Genomic DNA, 17,728 nt, shown 5'->3' with positions numbered 1-17,728 from the left:
CAAACCCTTAACTGGACAAGACAAACGTATCAGAACTGTGCTGACAAAGGGAGTCGCTGGCATTGGAAAAACAGTCTCTGTGCAGAAGTTCATTCTGGACTGGGCTGAAGGAAAAGCAAATCAGGATGTTCAATTTGTGTTTTCATTCCCTTTCCGGGAGCTGAATTTGATGAAAGGGGACAAACACACTTTGATTGAACTTCTCAATAACTTCTCAATGGAAACCAAACAATCAACAATCTCAAACTTCGACAAGTACAAAGTTCTGTTCATCTTTGATGGTCTGGATGAGTGCCGACTGCCCCTAGACTTCCAGAAGAACAAGATCTGTTGGGACGTCACAGAGTCAACCTCAGTGGATGTTCTGCTGACAAATCTCATCAAGGGAAATCTGCTTCCCTCTGCTCTCCTCTGGATAACGACCCGACCTGCAGCAGCCAATAAGATCCCTTCAGGGTGTGTTGACCAGGTGACAGAGGTACGAGGGTTCAATGACCCACAGAAGGAGGAGTACTTCAGGAAGAGATTCAGTGATGAGGACCTGGCCAGCAGAATCATCTCACACATAAAGACATCAAGGAGCCTCCACATCATGTGCCACATTCCAGTCTTCTGTTGGATTTCTGCAACAGTCCTCGAACACATGCTGGAACATAAGAGAGAAGAGATGCCCAAGACTCTGACTGAGATGTACACACACCTTGTGGTGTTTCATACCAAACAGAAGAATGAAAAGTATCTTGGGAAAGAAGAGACAGGTCCACACTGGAATAAAGAGAGCATTCTGTCACTGGGAAAACTGGCTTTTCAACAGCTAGTGAAGGGCAATCTGATTTTCTATGAAAAAGACCTGAAAGAGGCTGGCATTGATGTCAATGAAGCCTCAGTGTACTCAGGATTGTGCACACAGCTCTTTAAAGAGGAATGTGGGCTGTACCAGAACAAGGTGTACTGCTTTGTTCATCTGAGCATTCAGGAGTTTCTGGCTGCTGTATATGTGTTCATTCATCAACAACAATGAGAATCTAATGGATGAACCTCAATCAATGGTCAGATACGTTTTCTCGCTGTTCAGAGACAAGCCTGAAGTTACTGAAGTTACTGTCTACAAGAGTGCCCTGGATAAAGCCTTACAAAGTGAGACAGGAAACCTGGACCTGTTCCTCCGCTTCCTTCTGGGCCTCTCACTGGAATCCAATCAGAAGCACTTACGAGGTCTACTGACAAAGACAAGAAGCAGCTCACAGAGCCATGAAGAAACAGTCAAGTACATCAAGGAGAAGATCAGGGAGAATCCCTCCCCAGAGAGGAGTATCAATCTGTTCCACTGTCTGAATGAACTGAATGACCATTCTCTAGTGGAGGAGATCCAAAGCTACCTGAGATCAGGAAGTCTCTCAGAACCCAACCTGTCACCTGCACAGTGGTCAGCTCTGGCCTTTGTATTGCTGACTTCAGAAAAGGAGCTGGATGTGTTTGACCTGAAGAAATTCTCCAGATCAGAGGAAACTCTTCTGAGGCTGCTGCCAGTGGTCAAAGCCTCCAGAGCTGCTCTGTGAGTAAATAAAATGACATATAAGAAGTATTCATCAGGAAGAAATATTATGTTTGGAGAAAAATATGTATTATAATATGTATATTGAAAAACATATTGAATAAATGCATTGATGGAAGATGAATCTATGTGTTGTTTGGGAATATGAACCAAATGCATCTACCCTTGTCCTTCTACACTACTGGTGTTAAATTACCAGTGTGTTTGTGAAGTCATGATGATCTCGTTGCAGGCTGTCAGGCTGTGGAGTCACAAAGAAAGGCTGTGCTTCTCTGGTCTCAGCTCTGAAGTCAAACCCCTCACACCTGAGAGAGCTGGACCTGAGTAACAATGACCTGAAGGATTCAGGAGTGAAGCTGCTCTCTGCTGGACTGGAGGATCCACACTGTAAACTGGAGACGCTGAGGTCAGTATTCCTGTAGTTGGTCAACAAGTGATAACTGTTCACCAGATCCACATGTGTTTACCAGGCACACATAGTCCACACCATATGTGTTTGGACAGTGAAGCTTACAGTTTTAAATGTGGTGCTATGATCCAGCATTTTGGATTTGAGATAGAATGTTTCATATCAGGTGACAGTACAGAATGTCACCTTTTATTTGAGGGTATTTTCATACATAGCTGTGTTACTGTTAAGGAAAGCACTTTATGTATTTAGTTCTCCCATTTGAAAAAGTTGTACATATTCGGACAAATTCACTTATATTGTATTAAAGTTTTCATAAGTTTAGTATTTAGTCCCATGATCCATGCCTGCAGTGATTACATCAATTGTGATTCTACAAACCTGTTGAATTCATTTGCAGTTTGTCTTGGTTGTGTTTTGGATGATGTTTTTCCTAATAGAAACTGAATGGTGAATAATGTCCTGTCATTTTGGAGTCATTTCACTTGTATTGTCAGTAAGAATAGAACATGTTTCTGAACACTTCTACATTCATGTGGATGCTACCATGATTATGAATAATCAGGAATGAATCATTAATGATGATGAATGAGAAATTTACAGAGGCACAAAGATCAGACCCCCTCTGTTATTGGTGTTATTCTGTATACTTCTGGCCCTTCTTTGGACACTGTGTTAACCTCTTGGGGCTAGGTGGGACGCTAGCGTGCCACCTGTGGTGCACTCCATCAACAGCAGGTGCATTTCAAGAGCGGCAAATTTGAATCCAAATAAATGTCAAAATTCAAATTTTTCAAAAATACAACTATGTTACACCATTTGAAAGATAAACATCTCCTTAATCTAACCACGTTTTACGATTTCAAAAAGGTTTTACGGCGAAAGCATAAATTTAGAGTATGTTAGGACAGTACATTTACAAGAGTTGTGTGTAATGTTTTGTCAAGTCAAAGACAGGGTCACCAAAACCATAAAACCAGCTAAAATGATACACTAACCTTTTACAATCTCCATCAGATGACACTCCTAGGACATTATGTTAGACAATGCATGCATTTTTAGTTCTATCAAGTTCATATTTATATACAAAAACAGCGTTTTACTATGGCATTGATGTTGAGGAAATCGTTTCCCTCCAATAACCGGCAGTCAAGTCAGCGTCAGAAATTAAATAATTAAAATTAGAAAACATTGGTAAAATATTATATTGTCATTTAAAGAATTATAGATTTACATCTTTTGAACGCAATCAACTTGCCAGATTTAAAAATAACCTTACTGGGAAATCACACTTTGCAATAATCTGAGCACTGTGCCCAGAAAAATACGCGTTGCGATACAGACTAGACGTCATGTTGGGGAGATCTAAAATCGAAAATACTATGTAAATAATCCATTACCTTTGATTCTCTTCATCAGATGTCACTTCCAGGTATCACAGGTCCATAACGAATGTAGTTTTGTTCAAAAAAGCTCATCATTTATGTCCAAAAATCTCCGTCTCGTTAGCACATGATGTAAGCCAGCCGGACTTCTCGTCATGAACGAGGGGAAAAAATATATTTCCGTTCGTTCAAACATGTCAAACGTTGTATAGCATAAATCATTAGGGCCTTTTTTAACCAGAACATGAATAATATTCAAGGTGGACGAATGCATAGCCTTTTATAACGTATTGGAACGAGGGTACCCAACATGAAGTAGCGCGCCAGGTGTCTAATGGGACATCACCGTTCCATGGCTCTTGTTCGGTCAGATCTCCCTCCAGAAGACTCAAAACACTTTGTAAAGGCTGGTGACATCTAGTGGAAGCAATAGGAAGTGCCAAAATATTCCTAAACCCCTGTGTTTTTCAATGGGATAGGTTTAAAGTCAATACAACACATCAGGTATCCACTTCCTGTCAGAAAATGTCTCAGGGTTTTGCCTGCCAAATGAGTTCTGTTATACTCACAGACACCATTCAAACAGTTTTGGAAACTTTAGAGTGTTTTCTATCCATATATAATAAGTATATGCATATTCTAGTTACTGGGTAGGATTAGTAACCAGATTAAATCGGGTACATTTTTTTTATCCAGACGTGCAAATGCTGCCCCCTAGACCCAACAGGTTAACTAACCTCTAGACGAGCTTCAATGCCATACAGCTCTCCTTCCGTGGCCTCCAACTGCTCTTAAATACAAGTAAAACTAAATGCATGCTCTTCAACCGATCGCTGCCTGCACCTGCCCGCCTGTCCAGCATCACTACTCTGGACGGTTCTGACTTAGAATATGTGGACAACTACAAATACCTAGGTGTCTGGTTAGACTGTAAACTCTCCTTCCAGACTTATATTAAACATCTCCAATCCAAAATTAAATCTAGAATTGGCTTCCTATTTCGCAACATAGCATCCTTCACTCATGCTGCAAACATACCCTTATAAAACTGACCATCCTACCGATCCTCGACTTCGGCGATGTCATTTACAAAATAGCCTCCAATACCCTACTCAATAAATTAGATGCAGTCTATCACAGTGCCATCCGTTTTGTCTCAATCACAAAGATTTGTCATGACGTTGGCCTCTTTGGGTACAGGAAGGACAGTTGACCCCCTCCCCTTTGTACCATCCCCCAACCTACCTTCCCAACCACCCAGGCCCTGTGTGAAAGGGTTGTAAAAACTCTAAGAGGAGTCTCTGGCCACATGGCCCATAGAGAGACACAGGAAATTCTTCCAACTCACAGAATTGGGGAGCCAAGCGACATTTGTGTTCTGGAGAAGGTATGGAAGATTGGTGAAGAATCCAGCTACGAACTGGTCCGCTTGGTACAATTTTGTGATACTCAGAAGAGACAATATAGCCATATTACCATAAAACTGTTTATATAATAGCCTCAGCTTAACCTCTCTGGGCTAGGCGGGACGAATTCGTCCCACCTACGTAACAGCCACTGGCAGCCTGTGGCGCGATTTTCAAAACCTTAAAAATCCTATTACTTCAATTTCTCAAACATATGACTATTTTACAGCTATTTAAAGACAAGACTCTCGTTAATCTAACCACACTGTCCGATTTCAAAAAGGCTTTACAACGAAAGCAAAACATTAGATTATGTCAGCAGAGTACCAAGCCAGAAATAATCAGACACCCATTTTTCAAGCCAGCATATAATGTCACCAAAACCCAGAAGACAGCTAAATGCAGCACTCACCTTTGATGATCTTCATCAGATGACAACCCTAGGACATTATGTTATACAATACATGCATGTTTTGTTCAATCAAGTTCATATTTATATCAAAAACCAGCTTTTTACATTAGCATGTGACGTTCAGAACTAGCATACCCCCCGCAAACTTCCGGGGAATTCGCTAACATTTTACTAAATTACTCACGATAAACGTTCACAAAAAGCATAACAATTATTTTAAGAATTATAGATACAGACCTCCTCTATGCACTCGATATGTCCGATTTTAAAATAGCTTTTTGGTGAAAGCACATTTTGCAATATTCTAAGTACATAGCCCAGGCATCACGGGCTCGCTATTTAGACACCCGGCAAGTTTAGCACTCACCATAATCATATTTACTATTATAAAAATTTCATTACCTTTTGTTGTCTTCGTCAGAATACACACCCAGGACAGCTACTTCAATAACAAATGTTGGTTTGGTCCAAAATAATCCATCGTTATATCCGAATAGCGGCGTTTTGTTCGTGCGTTCCAGACACTATCCGAAATAGTAAAGAAGTGTCACGCGCTTGGCGCAATTCGTGACAATAAAATTCTAAGTATTCCATTACCGTACTTCGAAGCATGTCAACCGCTGTTTAAAATCAATTTTTACGACATTTTTCTCGTAGAAAAGCGATAATATTCCGACAGGGAATCTCCTTTTCGGCAAACAGAGGAAAAAATCCCAAAGGCGGGGGCGGTCGGGGTCACGCGCATAAGCTAGTGTCTCTTGATCGGCCACTTGAGAAAGGCGATAATGTGTTTCAGCCTGGGGCTGGAATGACGACATTCTGTTTTTTCCCGGGCTCTGAGCGCCTATGGACGACGTGGGAAGTGTCACGTTAGAGCAGAGATCCTTAGTAAATGATAGAGATGGAAAAGAAGTTCAACAAATGGTCAGACAGGCCACTTCCTGTAAAGGAATCTCTCAGGTTTTGACCTGCCATTTGAGTTCTGTTATACTCACAGACACCATTCAAACAGTTTTAGAAAATTTAGGGTGTTTTCTATCCATATGTAATAAGTATATGCATATTCTAGTTACTGAGTAGGAGTGGTAACCAGATTAAATCGGGTATGTTTTTTATCCAGCCGTGTCAATGCTGCCCCCTAGCCCTAACAGGTTAAGACTTGCATCATAATGGTTGTATAAAATGTATTAATAAGGATAAAGCTATTTGTAATACATTGAGATGCTATGTACTGATGTTAATGTGATAGAATTGGATTTCTGTACCAAGCTTCACTCAGCCATCGACACGCCCCCCAAGGGACACAGACAAGACCAGGCGTCATTTCACAAGCCTGTTCAAGGGTCACTATAAAACCCACCCTGATTTACATTTCTTCAGACCAGGCCTCCACTCCATGGCCAATAGGTTTTACCATCCAATTCCTTTACTGAAAGTGAACCATACCATGTGGTTAACTTTTAGACTATTGATACCGACAGAATAAGAACAAGTCTTTGATATTAATTATTAGTCTGCAGCTAAGTAAATTATATCATTGAACGCGAAGACCAACGAAACATCCATTCTATAACAACATTAATGAATGTCGCTTTGAAAGATCCATTCTAACCGAGAGAGAGAGAGAGAGACAAAACTCTCCACAGAACGACGCTCGAACAAGGATCCCGACGACGACACATGAGCGTAAATATATATTGATTGCAATTGTTCCCGAATGAGTGAGCCTTCAATTGTCAATTGTTAATATTAATGAACTCTGTGTACATTCTCAGCTGACCGTTTATGACCCATTGTCTAACAGACCAGCCATGCCTGTTAGCCATTAGGGCACATTACTATACCAATCCTTTGTGACGATAATTACTGTTTGTATGTTTTCTGTTAATTACTTAGTGTAGTAAATAAATGATTTTAAGACAATTGATGTATGGATGATTTTAGTAAAGACTGGGTTCGTGCAGATACAACAATTTACGATGTTTGGAATGAGACTGGACTCGAGGTAAAATACACCATTTAAACCAGAAGATAATCGGCCTATACTATAATATTATAGTAGAGGAAAGTTATATTAGGAAAATTATAGCTTTGTAATCTGAATATTCTCCTTGGTGCCTCGATCTCCGAGTTAATTACAATTAAACGATTAATCAGTTTAATCGTGTGATAATAATTACAGGGAGTTAATTGATAAACATGTCTTCAGTTTAATGGTACCCCAATGACACGACAGATTTCTGGCTCCCAGGTGTCTTTTATACAGGTAACGAGCTGAGATTAGGAGCACACTCTTAAAGGGAGTGCTCCTAACCGCAACTTAAAAAAGACACCTGTCCACAGAAGCAATCAATCAATCAGATTCCAAACTCTCCACCATGGCCAAGACCAAAGAGCTCTCCAAGGATGTCAGGGACAAGATTGTAGACCTACACAAGGCTGGAATGGGCTACACGACCATCGCCAAGCAGCTTGGTGAGAAGGTGACAACATTTGGTGCGATTATTCGCAAATGGAAGAAACACAAAAGAACTTTCAATATCCCTCGGCCTGGGGCTCCATGCAAGATCTCACCTCGTGGAGTTGCAATGATCATGAGAACGGTGAGGAATCAGCCCAGAACTCCACGGGAGGATCTTGTCAATGATCTTAAGGCAGCTGGGACCACAGTCACCAAGAAAACAATTGGTAACACACTAGGACGGAAATCCTGCAGCGCCCGCAAGGTCCCCCTGCTCAAGAAAGCACATATACATGCCCGTCTGAAGTTTGCCAATGAACATCTGAATGATTCAGAGGACAACTGGTGAAAATGTTGTGGTCAGATGAGACCAAAATGGAGCTCTTTGACATCAACTCAACTCGCAGTGTTTGGAGGAGGAGGATTGCTGCCTATGACCCCAAGAACACCATCTCCACCGTCAAACATGGAGGTGGAAACATTATGCTTTGGGGGTGTTTTTCTGCTAAGGGGACAGGACAACTTCACTGCATCAAAGGGACAATAGACGGGGCCATGTAACGTCAAATCTTGGGTGAGAACCTCCTTCCCTCAGCCAGGGCATTGAAAATGGGTTGTGGATGGGTATTCCAGCATGACAATGACCCAAAACACACGGCCAAGGCAACAAAGGAGTGGCTCAAGAAGAAGCACATTAAGGTCCTGGAGTGGCCTAGCCAGTCTCCAGACCTTAATCCCATAGAAAATCTGTGGAGGGAGCTGAAGGTTCGAGTTGCCAAACGTCAGCCTCGAAACCTTAATGACTTGGAGAAGATCTGCAAAGAGGAGTGGGACAAAATCCCTCCCGAGATGTGTGCAAACCTGGTGGCCAACTACAAGAAAGGGTTTTGCCACCAAGTAATAAGTCATGTTTTGCAGAGGGGTCAAATACTCATTTCCCTCATTAAAATGCAAATAATTGTATAACATTTTTGACATGCGTTTTTCTTGATTTTTTTGCTGTTATTCTGTCTCTCACTGTTCAAATAAACCTACCATTAAAATTATAGACTGATCATTTCTTTGTCAGTGGGCAAACGTACAAAATCAGCAGGGGATCAAATACTTTTTTCCCCCACTGTACTACCCACCACTGCGACCTGTACGCTCTCGTTGTCTGGCCCTCGCTTCATACTCGTTGCTAAACCCACTGGCTCCAGGTCATCTACAAGACCCTGCTAGGTAAAGTCCCCCCTTATCTCCGCTCACTGGTCACCATAGCAGCACCCACCTGTAGCACGCGCTCCAGCAGGTATATCTCCCTGGTCACCCCCAAAGCCAATTCCTCCTTCGGCCGCCTCTTCTTCCAGTTCTCTGCTGCCAATGATTGGAACGAACTACAAAAATCTCTAAAACTCAAAACACTTATCTCCCTCACTAGCTTTAAGCACCAGCTGTCAGAGCAGCTCACAGATTACTGCACCTGTACATAGCCCATCTATAATTTAGCCCAACTACTTCTTCCCCTACTGTATTTATTTATTTAGCTCCTTTGCACCCCATTATTTCTACTTTGCACTTTCTTCCACTGATATCTACCATTCCAGTGTTTTACTTGCTATATTGTATTTACTTTGCCACCATGGCCTTTTTTTGCCTTTACCTCCCTTATTTCACTTCATTTGCTCACATTGTATATAGACTTATTTTCTACTGTATTATTGACTGTATGTTTGTGTAATACTCTTGTTTGAACCAAGTATTGAGTTTATTTGTTATAATTAATTGGTTTTATATTTAAAAGATGATTGAATTGCTCCTAAACTGTAATGTTGTTAATGCATTATGCTTTTTGAAGAAATATTTATTTAATGTATAAGTGAATAGTTTGTTTTACTTTGAAGTTTCCGTTTTGAGCAATAAGGTCGCTTGTTAAGTTGTGGCCAATGGGAGTTGACCTGGTTAACGGGAGGGAAAAAGACGTTGATGAAAGGATGGACGTTTTACCTCAGGACGGTTGGTGAAGAAAAATTATAAAAGAAGACGACAGAACTACAACAAAACCCATAGCTACTAAGACATGAAGGGAAATACATATTTTATTTAATAAAAGAGTTGTTATAATTTTGTTAAAACTTAGTAAAGACTGAAGCTACCGTCTCGTCGTGGAGGTATTAGCCAGCTAGAGGTTAGCCTAGCATCGTGTGACACCGGGAGATAATTGCTTGGGAAGCTTAACGAGTTCGTGTTGCCATGGGGATATCGGTTACTAAGGAGTACTGTCTGCATGGGTAGCTGTGCTGCCTTGGACTTGGTGAGGAAACCTGCATGGAACTGCCATACTTCGCTGAGGGAATATCTACCAAGTCGTGAGTAACCACAATGTGAGGTGCTTAATTTGGACACTGGTTGTGCACGACTCATTGGGGTTTATTATTTTTTTTATTTCTTTTGATGTTGTGTCTGAACATGTATTTGTGTTTGAAAATGTTTTAATACACATATGGAACATTATGTATGTTGCCTTGGTGGAGTCATTAATTGTTTTAATTTAATGCATGGGATGGTTTATCCTGATTCAATAACAGAAACCTATAATCATTTCATCTGAAGTTAATACCCTATTGTCATAACCCTAGATAGTTTACAATAGGAATTCTTATTGGAGATGTCCTTCTCACCTAACATCCCATGCTGCTGAGATACTCTACATATGTTAATATTGTGAGAGTCATATTCAAGCCTGGTGAGAGGGTTACATTTGTTTTACTCCATGTGTAACTCTGTGTTGTTATGTGTCGAACTGCTTTGCTTTATCTTGTCCAGGTCGCAATTGTAAATGAGAACTTGTTCTCAACTTGCCTACCTGGTTAAATAAAGGTGAAATAAATAAATAAATTGGTAATGGTGAGAGGTTAGCATGTTTTGTTGCAGCCTCTGTTATTGGTAATGGTGAGAGGTTAGCATGTTTTGTTGTAGCCTCTGTTATTGGTAATGGTGAGAGGTTAGCATGTTTTGTTGTAGCCTCTGTTATTGGTAATGGTGAGAGGTTAGCATGTTTTGTTGTATCCTCTGTTATTGGTAATGGTGAGAGGTTAGCATGTTTTTTTGTAGCCTCTGATATTGGTAATGGTGAGAGGTTAGCATGTTTTGTTGTAGCCTCTGTTATTGGTAATGGTGAGAGGTTAGCATGTTTTGTTGTATCCTCTGTTATTGGTAATGGTGAGAGGTTAGCATGTTTTGTTGTATCCTCTGTTATTGGTAATGGTGAGAGGTTAGCATGTTTTGTTGTAACCTCTGTTATTGGTAATGGTGAGAGGTTAGCATGTTTTGTTGTATCCTCTGTTATTGGTAATGGTGAGAGGTTAGCATGTTTTGTTGTAGCCTCTGTTATTGGTAATGGTGAGAGGTTAGCATGTTTTGTTGTAGCCTCTGTTATTGGTAATGGTGAGAGGTTAGCATGTTTTGTTGTAGCCTCTGTTATTGGTAATGGTGAGAGGTTAGCATGTTTTGTTGTAGCCTCTGTTATTGGTAATGGTGAGAGGTTAGCATGTTTTGTTGTAGCTTCTGTAACTTTCTCACTCATTATTATTATTCATGATTCATTCATGATTTTTCTTAATCATGGCATCATCAGGATGCTTTTAGTAGTGTTTAGAAACATGTTATCTACTCACTTGTAAATAAAATGACTCCAGTCACCATCTGTAATGAACACGATGGGAGACAGAGAGCTGGTTTCAAGCGCAGGGCTCAGCAGGTGTTTATTGTAAAGGACCACAGGAGGAGGCAGGTAGCTGGGTCCAGGGGCAGGCAGAAGGTCATACACAGGGGGTCCAAAAAGGCAACAGTACAGGCAGGGAAACGGCAAAAGGCATCATTAGTGAGGCAGGCAAAAACTATCATTCACGGGAGGAGTAAATTACGGGAAATGCAGCACTCCGAACAGCCTTGTGTCACAAAACAAACAACACTTCACAATGATGGGGGTGCAAAGAACTGAACTAAATAGAGTTTGATAATGACATACAGGTGTGTGAACAGGTGATCAGAATTCAGGTGACTGGGATCTGGAGAGTGAGCTGCGTTCAGGGGGATCTACGTGTTTGAGAGTGTGAGCTGGAAGCAGACGTTACACCATCCACCATTTTAATATTGGGCAAAACACAACCCAAAACACAACCAAAACAAACTGCAAAATCAATCAACGAGTTTGAGTCACAAGCTTGATGTAGTCGCTGCGTTCAAGGAATATCGGATCAAATACGCAACTTGTGACTACTTTAAGCCACTATGAGTGAATTGGTCAGAAAGCATATGACTTCTTTAAATAGGGGGACTAGATACATGAAGTGCTTTCATTTTTCTAAACGGTGAAACAGATATGTATGAAAATATCCTCAAATGAAAGGTGACATTATATACTGTCACCTCATATGAAACATTTGATCTGAAATCCAAAATGTTGGAGTTTAGAGCCACATTTAACCTGTTATGGCTAGGGGGCAGTATTTTCACGGCTGGATAAAAAAACGTACCCGATTTAATCTGGTTACTACTCCTGCCCAGTAACTAGAATATGCATATAATTATTGGCTTTGGATAGAAAACACTACAAAGTTTCTAAAACTGTTTGAATGGTGTCTGTGAGTATAACAGAACTCAAATGGCAGGTCAAAACCTGAGAGATTCCTTTACAGGAAGTGGCCTGTCTGACCATTTCATGAACTTCTTTGACATCTCTATCTTTTACAAAGGATCTCTGCTCTAACGTGACACTTCCTACGTCTTCCATAGGCTCTCAGAGCCCGGGAAAAAACAGAATGTCGTCATCCCAGCCCCAGGCTGAAACACATTATCGCCTTTCTCAAGTGGCCGATCAAGGGACTGTGGGCTTAGGCGCGTGCCCTGGCCGCCCCCGTCTTTGTGAATTTTCCTCTGTTTGCCGAAAAGGAGATTCCCGGTCGGAATATTATCGCTTTTTTACGAGATAAATTGCATAAAAATTGATTTAAAACAGCGGTTGACATGCTTCGAAGTACGGTAATGGAATATTTAGAATTTATTTGTCACGAATTGCGCCATGCGCGCGACCCTGATTTACCATTTCGGATAGTTTCTGGAATGCACGAACAAAACGCCGCTATTCGGATATAACGATGGATTATTTGGGACCAAACCAACATTTGTTATTGAAGTAGCAGTCCTGGGAGTGCATTCTGACGAAGACAACAAAAGGTAATCAAACTTTTATAATAGTAAATCTGATTTTGGTGAAGGCTAAACTTGCCGGGTGTCTAAATAGCTAGCCCGTGATGGCTGGGCTATGTACTTAGAATATTGCAAAATGTGCTTTCACCAAAAAGCTATTTTAAAATCGGACATATCGAGTACATAGAGGAGTTCTGTATCTATAATTCTTAAAATAATTGTTATGCTTTTTGTGAACGTTTATCGTGAGTAATTTAGTAAATTGTTAGTAAATTTCCCGGAAGTTTGCGGGGGGTATGCTAGTTCTGAACGTCACATGCTAATGTAAAAAGCTGTTTTTTGATATAAATATGAACTTGATTGAACAAAACATGCATGTATTGTATAACATAATGTCCTAGGTATGTCATCTGATGAAGATCATCAAAGGTTAGTGCTGCATTTAGCTGTCTTCTGGGTTTTTGTGACATTATATGCTAGCTTGAAAAATGGGTGTCTGATTATTTCTGGCTGGGTAGTCTGCTGACATAATCTAATGTTTTGCTTTCGCTGTAAAGCCTTTTTGAAATCGGACAGTGTCGTTAGATAAAGGAGAGTCTTGTCTTTAAAATGCTGTGAAATAGTCATATGTTTGAAAAATTGAAGTTTTTGTATTTTTGAGGAATTTGTAATTCGCGCCACGCCTATCATTGGATATTGGAGCAGGTGTTCCGCTAGCGGAACGTCTAGATGTAAGAGGTTAAAATGTTATCTTCACTGTCAAAATAGATATGGTGTGGACTGTATACTCAATACAATCTAAATCTGATACCTCACTGTCTGTCTTTTGACTGATACTGCTTTTAAACTGGTCTGGTCAGTCTACTCAAATATTTGTATTTTACATGTTTCTATCTGCAGGCAAAACTTTGACAATCTGTAATTTATATTAACGTACGTTAATGTATGTATAGATATGGAAGTTTTCAGGACACTGATGTATCTGAATATGTTGAAGAAATATACTGCCACTATTTTCACCACCAAAGAATAGCAGTGTGATTTTAATATGATTTGACTCTTTGCAGGCTGTCAGGCTGTCTAGTCACAGAGGAAGGCTGTGCTTCTCTGGTCTCAGCTCTGAGGTCAAACCCCTCACACCTGAGAGAGCTGGACCTGAGCTACAATCACCCAGGAGACTCAGGAGTCAGACTGCTCTCTGCTGGACTGGAGGATCCACACTGCAGACTGGAGAAACTCAAGTATGTAGAGGGTTTATGTCAATGTTCATATCAGACATGTTTGACTTCTCAGGCTAGTTAAGACAAACATTCTGACCACCACTTGGACAAAGTTATATGCTGACTGTGTGTGTGTGTGTGGGTGTGTGTGTGTGTGTGTGTGTGTGTGTGTGTGTGTGTGTGTGTGTGTGTGTGTGTGTGTGTGTGTGTGTGTGTGTGTGTGTTCAGGTGTATCCCTCAATGACTGTCTGTTTTTCTGCTTACCGCTACAGTGTGGAACATGGTGGAGAGAACAGAATGAAACCTGGGATTAGAAAATGTAAGTTGACTGCTGTGAAGAATATGACTAAGAATAAGTCTTAATTCAAGTTAAGTCAAAGACCATCATCATTACTGACTTGGTCATATTAAATATCATCTGTAGTTCTACAGAAGCAGAAATCAGGGACACCAACGTTTACAAAGACTTGATATGACAGTGTGTGTGTGTGTAATTATTGTGAATAAGTGTGTATTATATTACCATACAGTATAACATATGATCATTCAACAAGTCTCAAGTTACCTTAACTTCTCCTTTTGATACCTAGAAACATCTACATTAAATGAATTAGTGAAAAGTGAGTTAACATTCTAATGTGAATGATGATGATTTCTAATATTGTGTCTGGTTTCATCCATCAGATGTCTGTGATCTCACACTGGACCTAAACACAGTAAACAGACGCCTCTCTCTGTCTGAGGAGAACAGAAAGGTGACATGTAGGACAGAGAAGCAGCCGTATCCTGATCACCCAGAGATTTGAGGACTGTGAACAGGTGCTGTGTAGAGAGGGTCTGACTGGGCGCTGTTACTGGGAGGTAGAGTGGAGTGGGGGGGCTGTTATAGGAGTGACATATAAAGGAATCAGCAGGAGAGGAGGGGTTAATGACTGTTGGCTTGGACACAATGACAAGTCCTGGTGTCTGTTCTGCTCTGACAACAGATACAGAGCCTGGCACAATAATAATCCCACTACCATAGATGTCCCCTCCTCCAGCTCCCACAGAGTAGGAGTGTATCTGGACTGGTCAGCCGGCACTCTGTCCTTCTATAGAGCCTCCTCTGACACACTGACCCACCTGATCACATTCACCTCCACATTCACTGAGCCCCTCTATCCAGGATTTAGGGTTGATTATGTTGGCTCTTCAGTGTCCCTGAAATAATAACTGGACACATACACACACACACACACACACACACACACACACACACACACACACACACACACACACACACACACACACACACTGGACGCACACACACACACACACACTGGACACAAACTGGACACACATGTACACACACACTTACACACACACTTACAAACACACTGGACACACACACACTGGAAACAAAATGGACATGGACACACACACACTGGACACACACACACTGGACACACACTAGACACACTAGACTCACACACACACATACTGGATACACACACACACACACACTGGACACACAAACACACTGGACACACACACTCAACACACACACACACTCAACACACACACTGAACACAGACACTGGACACACACACACACACACACACGCTGAACTCATACTGAACAAACACACACTCTGGACATACACACACTGGACACACACACACACACTGGAACACACACACACTGGACACAGACACACACACTAGGCACACACACACACGCTGGCCACCCACTCAAACTGGACAAACACACTGGACACACACATGCTTGACACACACTCACACATGCTTGACACACACACACACACGCTTGACACACACACGCTTGACACACACACGCTTGACACACACACTGGATACACACACACACACACACACAAACACACACACTGGATACACACACACACTGGATACACACACACACACTGGATACACACACACACACACACACACACACACACACTGGATACACACACACACTGGATACACACACACTGGATACACACACACACACACACACACACACACACACTGGATACACACACACACTCTGGACACACACATACAAACACACACACTGGACACACACAATGGACAAACACACACTGGACACTCACACGTGACAGGCTTGTAATATTTTCTGATCTTTTACCACTTTGCATTTATTATGATATATTTTACTGTTTGTGTTTGTACCACAGGAGGTTGGTGGGACCTTATTTAGGGAGGACAGGCTTGTAATGGCTGGAGTGGAATAAGTGGAATGGTATCAAACACGTGGTTTCCATGTGTTCCATTTCATTCACTCTGTTCCAGACATTATTATGAGCCGTCCTCCCCTCAGCAGCCTCCTCTGGTATGTACTGTCCTGTATGTGAGAGAGCTCCAACAAGGAATTACAATGTATGTATTACTTTTAATACCTGCAAATGGCAAATAAACTACTGGAACTCCTTATGAATGTCTGCAGCCGACAAGAGGTGAAAATATTACCGGAATATTCTGCAAAATGTTGATGAAGACGTCACTCAATCCACCCAAAACAACATGCAGTCTTTCCACAAGACTCCCATGACGTTATAGTGTGACGTTATGAGTGGACGTTAAAGTAACATTCTCACAACATACTGCACTTGTTTTATCCTGTTTTAGATGTATCCTCTGTTTAAACATTTAAACTCTTACAATAACAACGTTAAAATACCAATGTGATCATTTCTTGTCTTTTATGTTGGAAAAACTAATTGTACAATTATATGTGGACATACGCTCCATAGTTGTACAAGTATACATGGATATATTGTACTTTTCATAATAAAACATACTTGAAGCAAGAAAAAGCATGTTAATTGTGGAAACAGTTTTGTTATTGATTTTTACATTGCTTCTCCCTGTCTCATGTTGACGTTTGTCATGAATCTTGACCTGGAGGCAGAACTGTGCGATTTCCTCTAGATATGTCAGCTGCAAAGTCAGAATTCGCTGTGGAAAATAATGTTGTTTTATGGTCTTAATTTAAGGGAAGGATTAGCAGTGTGGTTAGGGTTGAGGTTAGGATTAAAATCTGATTGTATTACTTTGTGCCTGTGCCAGCTAGGGAATACTTTGCTGAACTGCCTCCAGGGCAAGATTCATGACAATAAATGCCAACCTGCCTCCCAGTCATCCCCTCCTAATCTTTACAAGGCTGCAGAACATGCAAGCTAGTGATGTGGGGGTTCTCTCATAACCCTCAGTCCCCAGGTGGGTAGATGGCAGGTTGAATAAAGAGAAGCTAGTGATGTGGGGGTTCTCTCATAACCCTCAGTCCCCAGGTGGGTAGATGGCAGGTTGAATAAAGAGAAGCTAGTGATGTGGGGGTTCTCTCATAACCCTCAGTCCCCAGGTGGGTAGATGGCAGGTTGAATAAAGAGAAGCTAGTGATGTGGGGGTTCTCTCATAACCCTCAGTCCCCAGGTGCGTAGATGGCAGGTTGAATAAAGAGAAGCTAGTGATGTGGGGGTTCTCTAGTCCCCAGGTGGGTAGATGGCAGGTTGAATAAAGAGAAGCTAGTGATGTGGGGGTTCTCTCATAACCCTCAGTCCCCAGGTGGGTAGATGGCAGGTTGAATAAAGAGAAGCTAGTGATGTGGGGGTTCTCTCATAACCCTCAGTCCCCAGGTGGGTAGATGGCAGGTTTAATAAAAAGAAAACAA

The 17,728-nt window shown here is 41.3% G+C and overlaps 1 protein-coding gene and 1 pseudogene across 2 annotated transcripts; both read left to right on the top strand.

Moving 5' to 3' along the window:
* Positions 1-243: 243 nt before the first annotated feature.
* Positions 244-2,422, top strand: LOC145867070 (NLR family CARD domain-containing protein 3-like). The gene is made up of 2 exons (XM_082971114.1): positions 244-1,555; positions 1,788-2,422. Exons 1-2 carry the CDS (start codon positions 996-998, stop codon positions 1,975-1,977), a joined length of 750 nt encoding a protein of 249 aa, XP_082827240.1. The 5' UTR covers positions 244-995; the 3' UTR covers positions 1,978-2,422.
* Positions 2,423-14,171: 11,749 nt separating this feature from the next.
* On the top strand, positions 14,172-16,805 carry LOC145867071 (stonustoxin subunit beta-like; annotated as a pseudogene). Its single transcript, XR_014383206.1, has 2 exons — positions 14,172-14,357; positions 14,723-16,805. The product of XR_014383206.1 is annotated as a stonustoxin subunit beta-like (transcript).
* Positions 16,806-17,728: the final 923 nt, after the last annotated feature.

Source organism: Salmo salar, unplaced genomic scaffold (genome assembly GCF_965601325.2).
Source record: "Salmo salar unplaced genomic scaffold, fSalSal1 ptg000177l, whole genome shotgun sequence".
NCBI classification, from domain to species: Eukaryota; Metazoa; Chordata; class Actinopteri; order Salmoniformes; family Salmonidae; genus Salmo; species Salmo salar.
This window is presented reverse-complemented; position numbering and strand designations above follow the sequence as displayed.

Bases quoted from the DNA above. Each gene is read 5' to 3' on its own strand.
- LOC145867070 (XM_082971114.1), top strand. From the start codon at position 996: ATGTGTTCATTCATCAACAACAATGAGAATCTAATGGATGAACCTCAA. The intron at 1,556-1,787 runs GTGAGTAAATAA...ATCTCGTTGCAG, and splicing joins AAAGCCTCCAGAGCTGCTCT to GCTGTCAGGCTGTGGAGTCA.